The sequence below is a fragment of the Mastomys coucha genome, unplaced genomic scaffold (assembly GCF_008632895.1).
Source record: "Mastomys coucha isolate ucsf_1 unplaced genomic scaffold, UCSF_Mcou_1 pScaffold4, whole genome shotgun sequence".
In the NCBI taxonomy this organism is placed as follows: Eukaryota; Metazoa; Chordata; class Mammalia; order Rodentia; family Muridae; genus Mastomys; species Mastomys coucha.
In genome coordinates this window covers 21,591,366-21,603,279 of record NW_022196910.1, presented here as the reverse complement: position 1 = coordinate 21,603,279, position 11,914 = coordinate 21,591,366, and the positions used below count along the sequence as shown (strand labels likewise).

At 39.4% G+C, this 11,914-nt stretch overlaps 1 protein-coding gene across 6 annotated transcripts in view; it reads left to right on the top strand.

Moving 5' to 3' along the window:
• Vezt (vezatin, adherens junctions transmembrane protein) overlaps positions 1-11,914 on the top strand; it is a 66,003-nt gene that overhangs the window by 21,067 nt on the left and 33,022 nt on the right. For 5 of the 6 annotated variants that reach the window (XM_031349441.1, XM_031349440.1, XM_031349442.1 and 2 more), the window contains exons 2-3: positions 7,691-7,825; positions 11,008-11,097. In XM_031349441.1, coding sequence (XP_031205301.1) covers positions 7,691-7,825; positions 11,008-11,097 — 225 coding nt within the window. Of the gene's footprint in view, positions 1-7,690; positions 7,845-11,007; positions 11,098-11,914 lie in introns of those variants that run through there. The other variant, XM_031349445.1, reaches the window with a different exon arrangement.

Sequence of the window (11,914 nt, the reverse complement as noted above, 5' to 3'; positions counted from 1 at the left end):
AAAAAAAAAAAAAAAACATTCGTAATTCTGTTTTGCTTAAACCAAGGAAAAGAGTTATGCTATAACAAACCATTTGCACACCCTCCACACTTCATTTCCAAAGTTACCATCAATGTATAATAATGCTCATTACATGACAAATAGATATTTCCATACATTTAATTGGTTCTTAGACTTACTGGCCCCAAACCTAAATAATATGGTTAGGATGGTTACAGTAGGGAGGGAACGCTACCTTGTCATAAGAAAATGCATTTTATGTTGAATGATCAAAGTTTTCTTTAAATGTATTTATTTTTATTTTATTTTGCATTGGTGTTTTGCTTCCATGTATATCTGTGAGAGGGGGTTGGATCCCCTGGAACCATGGATACAAACACTTGCAAGCTGCTGTGTGGGTTCTGGGAATGGAACCGTGGTCCTGGAGGAGCAGCAGCCAGTGCTCTTATTGAGCCCCACCCACTCTAGTCCGTGATGGAGTTTTGATGCTGATAGTTTTCAGCCTTTTTGATGAGGTTGCTTCCTCAGCTCATCAGTAAGCTCTCTTGCTCTTACCATTTCACTAAGAAACATGTTCTCATGTTTCACTAAGGCTAACCTTTTCCAGGTTGACTATAACTTGTCAAATTTCGTCATAACCATTTGCCTTTGCTGTAAGTATTAAGAAAGACTGCTAAAATACTTCTTGCTTTTCAGTACACACATCTATTTAAATCTTTTCTTTATATACTTCATTCAGTAGATTTTGAAACAGAAGGAGGAAAAAAACTACCAGCAAAACAAATTGCAATAGATAGAATGCAAAAACAGATAAAAGCTGCCCTCATTGACTGGAGAGATGGCTGTGTGGTTCAGAACTGGTTCATCTTCCAGAAAGCCTAGTTTAACTCCTAGCACAACTCTAGAACTCTCCTCTTCTTCAGGATCCAGTGCCACCTTCTGGCCTTCATGGGCATTGGATGCATATGGAGCACAAACATATATGCAGACAAAACACATAAAATAAAAAGAAATAAACCCTTTAAAAACAAGATTCCATGAGTCTTCTATTATTCCAGTTGCAGTAAGGATGTTATCCAATATGTCGATCTACTCTTACTTATTTTTTTCACTTGGAATTTGTTATTTAAATGCATTGCTTACGTTATTACTCCTAATGAGTTTATTGCTATTTTTAAGTAAAACAAATATTTTAATTTTTCACTTATAATTTCTGATGTGATAAAGGTCAATAAACAGCTATATAACAGAAGATGATCTTTTGTTTCTTCAGTTTTTAAAACTATAAAGGTTCTTCTTTTATTCGAGGAAGGGGTAAATTGTTTATTTAGGGTTTGGGTTTTTTGTTTGTTTGTTTGTTTGTTTTATATATAAGAAACAGGGTCTCATGTAGCCCAGGTTAACATCAAACTTGATTTGTTGCAAGAGCTAGCCTTGAATCTATGTTCCCCTGCTTAAGCCTCCCAAGTGCTAGGATTACAGGCTTGCCCCATAGTGTTTGACTTCACAGGATCTTGCCCTTTTTTTTCTTTTTAAATAAAATACCTTTTATTCTTTGATATTTTCACATGTAAACAATGTATCCTGACCATATACACCCCAACTCACCCTTTCCTCTCCCTGGGTTCCCAAACTCCTTTATGTCTTCTTTGTTGTTGTTAGTAACCCACTGGGTCCAGTTAGTGCTGCCTGTCTCCAGTGTTGACCCACCTTGTCAACTTGATCTCGAATATGTAACTACAGCTGTGGTGAGTTCATGGTTACAGTGCTTGTGTTGTGGGGATCTTGATTTTGAGATCCACTGATGAGAATGTGCTTTCTTGAGAGCTATCAACTAATATCTAGATTATTTAGCAGTTTAAAAGAAATAAAAAGAGCATGTTAGCACCAAACATTTTTGAAGGATTAATGTGGGGCTGGAAAGATGGCTCAGTGGTTGAAAGAGCTTATTTCTCTTGCAGAGGACCTGGGTTTGGTTCCCAGCACCCAAGGCAGCTCATAGTCATCTGTAATTTTACTTCCATGACATCAGTGCCCTTTCTGGTATCTGAGGGTTTCTGCACTTAGGTAGTACATATAAACTCAAGCAAGCACACACGCATACACATAAATTTTAAAATACATCTTTTTAAAATATTAACATAAAATAATAATTTCACTGAGAATGTCTTCTGTGTCTTTAACCCATGCTGCACTGTCTATCTGGGCCAACACTCAGTTACACCAAAAACCGGGTCTTTTTTTTTTTCACCAGACGGTGGTGGCGCACACCTTTAATCCCAGCACTTGGGAGGCAGAGGCAGGCAGATTTCTGAGTTCGAGGCCAGCCTGGTCTACAGAGTGAGTTCCAGGACAGCCAGGGCTATACAGAGAAACCCTGTCTCAAAAAAACAAAAACAAAACAAAAAATGTGTCTTTTCAATTTTGTGTTATTGTTTAAATTTTAAATTTTCCTTTGGCTCAGAAGTTATTGAAGCATAAAAGTAAAAATAAAGCTGCAATCTAGGATGCTATGATAAATATATAGAGTAGAGCATGGTGTTTATGCAGAAGTGGTATGGTTTGCACTGCCAATCACAAGTAGAAAACCGCAAAAATGAAATCTATAATAGGGAACTCTAGGAATTACATCTATAGATGTGTCACTATCTCCCACCCTCCAGAAGAATACCTCGCCTCAGTGGAGGCTATAATTGGAAGAGGAGGCAGTAAATTAAGGTCACTGGGTCAGGTTCTCTCCATCTTGATTTTTTAAGGACTGCTGTACAAAGAATGGTTTCCCATTTTTAAGTTATAAGAGAAAGTATCAAAATTATTCTTTTCTGTAACATCAAAATGGTAGGAGTTCTAGATTTCCTTATGTATAAAGTTTTATTGGGTCATAACCACACTCATGGGTTTATGTGTGCATTGTTTCTGATTGCTTTCACTCTGGAGCAGTGGGTTTGATTCTTCTACCAGAGACCATATGGTCTGCAACTCTAGAGTAACTTCACTTTGATCCATCTTATTTATTATTCTTGCCTCTGGGAGTTCTTGTGAAGAAAGAGTTCTAAAAACAAGTTCTGGGTTTTGTTTTTTTACTTTTGTTTTTTTAATATATAAACTTTTCAAAAGGTCGAGCCAAACAATATGCTAGATTTCTTTTGGCACCCTAAAGTCAGAGCAGGGTAGGGCTCATAGTTCAACTTGAAAAGCACTCTTTCAATAACATTATAGGCGATTTTAAAAGAAACCATTTGGGAGTTAGGATTATAGCTTAGTTGATAAAGTGCTTACCTAACATTGGGTTCTGTTTCCAACACACAAACTACCAGAAACAGCAGGAGAGTCAAGGTCATTTTTTTCTGTATAGCAAGTTCAGGCCACTCTGTGCTACAAGAGACCCTGTCTTCATAAAAAAAAAATCACATACTACAAAGCCAGTGAACAATTGAAGGTGAGTGTGATGGTGCATGCTCATATTTCTAGCACTGGAGAGGCACAGCAAGAAGATTGGGAGTTTTGGGCCCGCCAGCTAGTGCTGTATTAGAAAATTAACCATATGTGCTGTCAGAATCTTAAAAATTGAATAAAGAAGTAAGAAACCCTTTTCCTTATACAGTTTAGATATTTTTCTTAAAGGTGAAATGAAAAGGCCTTTGTCTCATGTTCCCAGTCTTGCACACTGGGTTCCATCACTTTGAGAACTCAAGGATAGAATCCAAAGGAAACTGAGTCTAAGTTAGGCATCTCTCCTGTTTGCATAACATCTCATTCAGTCCTGTAATGGTCTGTTTTCTCTGGATAAAGCTGTAAATAAGCTTCTTTGGTGTCTTCTTCATTTAGACCGGTAATTCTCAACCATTCTAATGTTGCAACCCTTTAATACAGTGACTCCCAACATAAAATTATTTTCATTGCTGCTTCATAGCTGTACTTTTGTTTCTGTTTTGAATTTATTGAAAATATTTGTGCTTTCCTATGGTTTTAGGTAACCCCTGTAAAAAGGTCATTCAACCCCCAAAGCGCTCATGACCTAAAGGTTGAGACTGACTGACTTAGACAGCTAAGGGAACATTTCTCAGTGTTCATTTACTGTCATATTTCAGAGTGTTGGCTTTGTGGTCAAATTCTTTACTCAGTCCCATCTCTGGCTGAGTGAATCTGTTGTATCATCTAGATAAGGGAATAACACTAATAATGGTACAGTGAGAATGCCCCATAGAACGTTCAGTGAATTGATACAAGTCAGATACCTAAGGTTTTGTCACAGAGTTTGCTGTGTCAAAGTTGTCTGTAGCAAATTCCAAACCCAAGCAAAACGTTTTCTGGAGCTCTTTAGTTTGCCAAATGTATATATGACAGTAACAGACACTGTCACAGAGGATAGTCCCTAAAACAACATTTTCTGGTTCTGTCAATTCTAAGCAGACCCTCCATTAGCAACAGCCAGAGCTCCAGTGAATAAAAATTAGCTCCTTCCATCTGCCCCTTGAACCAGTGGTTTATTTGGCCCTTCAAAACCTTTCCTTGTGCTGGAGAGATGGCTCAGTGCCTAAGAGCACCAACTGCTCTTCCTGAGTTCAATTCCCAGCAACCACGTGGTGGCTCACAACCATCTGTAATGGGATCTGATGCCCTTTTCTGTTGTGTCTGAAGAGGGCAATGGTGTACTCATATACATAAAATGTATAAATAAATCTTTAAAAAAAAACAAGCCGGTTGTGGTGGCGCACGCTGGTAGGATTTGCTGAAGGAGGCAGAGGCAGGAGGATCACGAGTTCGAGGCCAGCCTGGGCTACACATTTGGGCTGGTGAGATGGCTCAGCGGGGAAGAACACCGACTGCTCTTCGGAAGGTCATGAGTTCAAATCCCAGCAACCACATGGTGGCTCACAACACCCATAATGAGATCTGACGCCCTCTTCTGGTGCGTCTGAAGACGCTACAGTGTACTTACATATAATAAATAAATAAATCTTTAAAAAACAAACCAAACCAAAAAAAAAAAAAAAAAAAAAAAAAAAAAAAAAAACCTATCCTTGCTCTGAGCCTTTGAGGATGTCCACCATGGCACATGAGCACCCAAGATTTCAATCCTTTGCTATTCCTGAATAAACTAGAGTGTTTTCGAAGAGTCTGTTTCTCTCTTCCCTAGTTCAGATTGGCAGCTCTGTTGTTGGTTTTGTAGCTGTGTCTCCAACACTGGTTGACAAATTTTGATAATCTTATTTTTTAAGATTTGTGTATCTCATTGAATGGAATCAAGATTTTAAAAAGATTTATGTTGTATGTATGGATGTTTTACATGAATGTCTGTTCACCAAGTGCATGCTTGGTGCTTGTGGAGGAGAGAAGAGGGTGTCAGATCCCCAAGAACTGGAGTTAGTTAATGTACAGTTATGAACTGCCATGGTGGGTGCTGGGAACCAAACTCTGGGCCTCTGTAAGAACACAGGTTCTCTTAACTGCTGAGCCAGCTCTCTGCCCCTCAAAGTTTATTTATTTATTTTTTAAAGATTGGTTTACTTCATGTATATGAATGTTTTGCATGCATTCAAGAATGTGCTTATTGGGTTCCCTTATACTGGAGTTACACATGGTTGATAGCCAGCATATGGGGTTCTGGAAATAAAAATCAGGTCCTCTGCAAGAGCAGTAAGTTCTCTTAACCACTGAGCCATCTCTGTAGCCCTTCAAGGTTTCTTTTTAAATATGTTACCCAATTTTTACTTTAGAAAAGGTAGAAGGAAGGTTAGAATTAATGTTTGCTGCTGATTCAAGGTAAGTTTCTCAATAGATTTTCATCTAATAGTAACAGTATGTTTAATGGAAGTGGGGTGAATTGGTATTGCGTGACAAAGTTTTTCTGGGGAGAAGGCACCCACTTGTCTACTCACCCCAAACATGGAACCCACGCTAGACCAAAGTACAGATACCACTAAAATCCAACTTGGTGAAGCAGTGAGTTTTATTGGAGCTACAGGAATATAGGCAAGGGGTCACTTACAGGAACAGGAATGACTCAAAGACAGCTGCATCACCAAAACCCACCCCCAGAACTGGTGACAGCTCACAAAGCTGGGAACCTGGAGCATACTGCACAGCCTGCAGGCAGCTCAACAAGTTGGGGAGTGTCCTTTCCAGGTGCCTCAGGTTGTTTAAACCTCTTCCAGACTCGGCTGGTTTCTGCTTCTCAGACCAGTCTGATCTCAAGATGTTTTTTGCAGCTTAGCTTGTGTGAGAGTCTTCTTTGTAGCTCAGCTTTACTTGTCTAAGAGAGTCTCAGCTTTAATTTCATTCTCTGGCAGGGAGGGGCTAGTGAATTTGGTCAGTTTCAGGGACTTCCTAAAGATATTTCAAGTTGTTTACCTTCCTGCTTAAAGAGTTTCCCTGAAGGGCAAATGTTTCAGTCTTGGAGGAAACTGATACACAACATTTGGGGCCAGGGATGTGATCTGTCCCTTAACCTTCTTTTTTTTTTTTTTTGGTGTGTGGGGGGGTTGTTGTTGTTGTTGTTGTTGAGACATAGTCTCACTATGTAGACCAGGCTAGTTTAAAACTCAAGAGATTCTGCTTCTGCTGCTCTGCCCCTCTATTTCCCAAACATGGAATTAAAGGAGTGTAAGCATCTCTCTGCCTAAATATAAGTATCCTGTTTTTAGGTGAAAAAACTGAAGTACCCATGGTTTGTAAATTGCCACAGATTTATCTAGTGACAGTCAAGAGTTGGAATTAGAACCTAAACTTTGCTTCCAGAGTTACCTTATTTTAATTTTTTTTTATTTGTTGTGAGACAGGATCTTAACAGATGGCCCAGACTGGCCTTCAACCTCCTTAATTCTGAGAATATGGGTGTGTTATTCACTCTCATCAAAAGATGCTTGTGGTTTTTTGGGGGTTTTTTTTGTTTTGTTTTGTTTTGTTTTTTTGTGGTTTTTGGTTTTTGGTTTTTTTCGAGACAGGGTTTCTCTGTATAGCCCTGGTTGTCCTGGAACCCATTCTGTAGACCAGGGTGACCTCAAACTCAAAAATCTGCCTGTCTCTGCCTTCCAAGTGCTGGGATTAAAGGCGTACACCACCACTGCCCGGCTGTATTTTTGGGTTTTTTTTTTTAAACCATTCTCTCTCTCCCATATCTGGCATTGCCTAATATATGAATGAACTTGAGTTTTTAAAGGAGCTTGAGTTTTGCTTATAGTGTCAAGCATGGCAGGCAATGTGCATATTAGTGCTAACTAAATAAAGGTGTGTTATGTACAGTATTACACATAGCATTATAGTGAATATATTTAGGTTTTCTTGGCTTTAAATAATAACTCTTTTACTGTAGGTCCTCTTCTCAGTTAACAATAGCCAGCACAACCTATTTTAGAATGGTTTACTTAAAGACAACAAAAATTTGGATTAAAAAAATGCTTAAGAAATCTATTTATAATTCTGAGTTCATTTTTCTTCCTGGTGCTCACTCAAAAAAAAAATGTGTGTCTGTTTAGAGCTTTTCCTTTTTGGGTCTTTGGATTGCCTGTTGGTTTATTTATTGGTGTTCGATGGCGTTTTACTATAGCAGATCATACCAGTTCTCATAGGAGAGGCCAGGAAAAATGTGATAGAAGCTGGTACTCAGGTGTGATTTTTTTTAATTTGATCCCAAAACATTTGAAATATTAGTGATCTTGAAATCTGCTTCATTTCATATTTCTTTCAGAACTCTCCACTTTACCAGTACTTACAAGATTTGGGACACACAGATTTTGAAATATGTTCTTCTTTGTCACCAAAAACAGAAAAATGCTTGACAACAGAGGGACCTCAGCCGCCTCCCACCAGAGTCCTACAGAAAGTAAGAAGCATGCTCATGTGTCATGGCTTCATCTGTTCTTTACCTTAATGATTACTTAAACTGTCTTTTAGGGGCAAAGATGGGGCTCAGTTGTACAGTGCTCGCCTAGCATGTACAAGGGCCTGAGTTCAGTTTTCCCTCATGTGAGATTTTTTTTTTTTTATTTCACAAATAATATAGATCTGTGAGAGGAATGTCAGTCCTTACTGCTTGTCTGAAATTTTTTGTGGGTACTTTATGTGAAGTGAAATAAAAATTATTTGAGAATAAGACATATTTTAAGTATTGAAATTATCTGGAGGAACAAAGAAATATACTAAAACCCTAGTTAGATCTTTGCCAGTAGTAGTTCTCTGTCAAATGCTGTGTTCATTGAATCCTCCCACTGTGAATTCTGGGGACTGAACTCAGGTGCTTCTTCTTGGTAGCAAGACGCCTTACTGGCTGAGTCATCCTGCCATCTTGGGGGCTCGTTGTTTTGGTGCTGTGGTTTAAATACGTCCCTTCTTTATACCACATAGATATTCATTTTACCACTGAGTTGTATACATACACACACACACACACACACACAAACAGAGCCCTACAGAGTCTGGGAGTAGGAGGTATGTCTTAGTTAGGGTTACCATTGCTCTGAAGAGACACCATGACCAAGATAACTCTTATAATTGGGGCTGGCTTATACTTTCAGAGGTCAGTCCATTATCATCGTGGCAGGAAACATGGCAGCGTGCAGGCAGACATGGTGCTGGATAAACAGAGTCCTACATCTTGATGTAAAGGCAGCCTGGAGGGCACTGTCTTCCACTGGGAGCCGGGAGGAGTGGAGCTTGAGCACTAGGAGCCCTCAAAGCCTACACAGTGGCACACTTCCTCTAACAGGGACACACCTATTCCAGCAAGGACACACCTCCTAATAGTGCCACTTCCCATGGGGCAAGCATATTCAAACCACCTCAGGGAGGTTATTGTAAACCTACATATAAAAATCTATCCTAGTTAAGTGCTATTGTGTGACAGTGTGCCAAGATGTTGCTGCTGATATATAAACCCTAGTCCCTAGCCACTCTGCCAAGTACTCTCAACCCAGAAGAACATGATATGATCCCCAGAAATACAGAAGGCACAAGCCAAAGGCTTGACCATAGGATCCTGGCTTAAATGGAAGCATCTGCTTCAGTGACATGAATGCAAGGCACAGACTTAGCTCACTAGACCTATGCAAGGCACAGACTCAACTCATAGGACCTATGCAAGGCACAGACTCAGCTCACTAGACCTATGCAAGGCACAGACTCAGCTCACAGGACCTATGCAAGGCACAGACTCAGCTCACAGGACCTATGCAAGGCACAGACTCAGCTCACAGGACCTATGCAAGGTCAGCAAATGTCTATCCCAACTTCTGGCCTGGCCTACACTCAAGGATGTCAAGGATGACTCCAGTCTTGCATAAAGAAATACTCTATTAATCACCAAAGTAAATGAGCACACTTAGGGAGTCAGCACATCTTCTAAGCTTCTTTAAATCTCTTCTTGAGTCATAATTGCCCTAACTCAGAGCTCCTTAATCTTTATCTACTCATGACCTCTTTTTGATCAAGAAATTTTTATGCATTCCTAAGTATCTAGGTATATAAAACAGATATACAAATCAAATATTTTCTGATAATAAATCATAACGAAATTTATTTTAAAGTAAGTGTTTGTATGCATATGGTTTGACCACGTATTAAAAATCAAAAGCTATGGGGCACAGTGTCACACACCTTTAATCCTAGCACTTAGGAGGGAGAGGCAGGTGGGTATCTGAGGCCAGCCTAGTCCACATAGGGAATTTCAGGCCAGCCAGGACTGTGTAAGAGAAAGACCCTGTCTCCGGGTGAGGGAGAGGCAGGCAGACAAAGCCAGTTTATGTACTAATGAGATTGTTGTGCTAGTTTATTTTTACATGAAGAGGTAAATCTGAACTGAATATTGGATCCTGTAGAATGTAGAACATAGTCAACTTTTTTTCAGAATTTGCTGACATTTTGATTCTGTGATTGTCAATGCTAAGAATGCCTTTTTGCACAAAAACATACAAAATGGCAGGCATATGGTTAGGGCCATTTCAGAAAGTTTACAAGTCCTGACCTGATCCCAAACACAAATCATTTAGAATAGGACTGTAAGAAAATATTTAGAGTCTTTGTTTTTTGTGATTACCATCATTCTTTTTTTTTTAAAGATTTATTTCTTTATTATATGTAAGTACACTGTAGCTGCTGTCTTCAGATACCCCAAAAGAGGGCACCAGATCTCATTACAGGTGGTTCTGAGCCATCATGTGGTTGCTGGGATTTGAACTCATGACCTTTGGAAGAGTAGTTGGTGCTCTTAACTGTTGAGCCATCTCTCCAGCTCCAATTATCATTCTTAAGCATGCAAGTATCAAAAAGGATAACTTTGGTTTGTATAGTCAGAATGAGTTGCTAGTAAGTTTGTGAACTATCACAGAATGATTTCACTTCATTGCTGCGGTCTGTCTGCCCTTGCTTCTCTATGATGTTCTTTAAAGCAGCAGTTCTGCTCATTCGCCTTTACCTCCATGGCTATTTGCAGTGCCTCGGTCAGTAAACGCTTATAAACTCCATTTGCTGCCGTGCTCAGGTAGTGGGGCTAGTAAGGTAAATTACATATTTAATTGGTTTGTTAATAAAACCTTTGGCATGGCAGTTCTTATAAAAGAACTAAAATATCTTCCTGCTTTAGCATTTTATAACCAGATGATATTAATATTGAGAATGTGGACCATACCATAATTTCATTCTGAAATAAATATAATTATCATGTTGACACAGATAGCCTTTAATATTTCCATGGTAAATGGGCTACATCATAGAGACCTTTTTTTATTATCAGATTTACAGCTCTCATTTCAATTTATTGAATTAAACTCTTATTTAAGGACCCAGGAGTGTAATGCAAGCACATTCTAGGTCATGCTATTGTACACCTAGAGATGGGGATAAGTGAGGGGGCTGTAACACACTGACTGAATAATAACCTTCATTGAGGGCTTTTCTCTTTTTCCGATAAAAAGTCCAATTACTTAGAGATAATTTGTTTAGTTTTTCTGCCTTTTCAGTGTATTTAATTAATAATCCTACACAATGTCATTCATAATCTTTACTCTTTAGCAAAGCATCCTGTTGAAACTGACGGAAACCATCAAGAGCTGGACTTGTTCTTCTCAGTATAGTAAGAAAGATGACTTACTCCACAAGTTGGTGAGTATTGCTTTGTTTTGTTCCTTGCCATGGTCCCATGAAATTATGAGAGAACTGAGGGACCAGAATCTGTTTTGCTCCTGATTTTGATATGATTAGTCTTTATTAGAAATTCTATAATAACAGGGAGCTTTAAACAGGGCTAGCCATTTTGTTCATTTTCTTATAAAAGGTAGCCAGTGTTCTGGTACTTTGTGCTGCCTTGTTTATTAGACTGCTAATTTACTATCATCTCCCTAAGATTCCTCTTAGGAAGGAAGGAAATGAATGCAGGGATTGGTACAATCAGCTCAGTCCTGAGGGACTGATAAATCACATTTCCCAGAGTCAGTATTGATGGCTTTGCTGGTTCCTGTAAAACTCCCTCCCTCCCTCCCTCTCTCTGTCTTTGTCTCCGCTGTAATGTATCTGCTACTTAGCCAAGTACCTAAAAAGGCACAGTTAGGTTTACAACTTACCAATGTAAATCCATCCAGTGTACCCAGGACATTCAGCTTGCTGAGTGCTCTTGTGACCCTAAGAAGTATGGTTCGTTTTAAATTAACTTTTAGAAAGCAGTCACTTGGGGCTGGCGAGATAGCTCAGCGGGTAAGAGCACTGACTGCTCTTCCGAAGGTCCTGAGTTCGGATCCCAGCAACCTCATGGTGGCTCACAACCATCCACGATGAGATCTGACACCCTCTTCTGGTGCGTCTGAAGACAGCTACAGTGTATTATGGTGGAGCAAGCAGCGAGTGGGGCTGGAGCAAGCAGAGGTCCTGAGTTCAATTCCCAGCAACCACATGATGGCTCACGACCATCTGTACAGCTACAGTG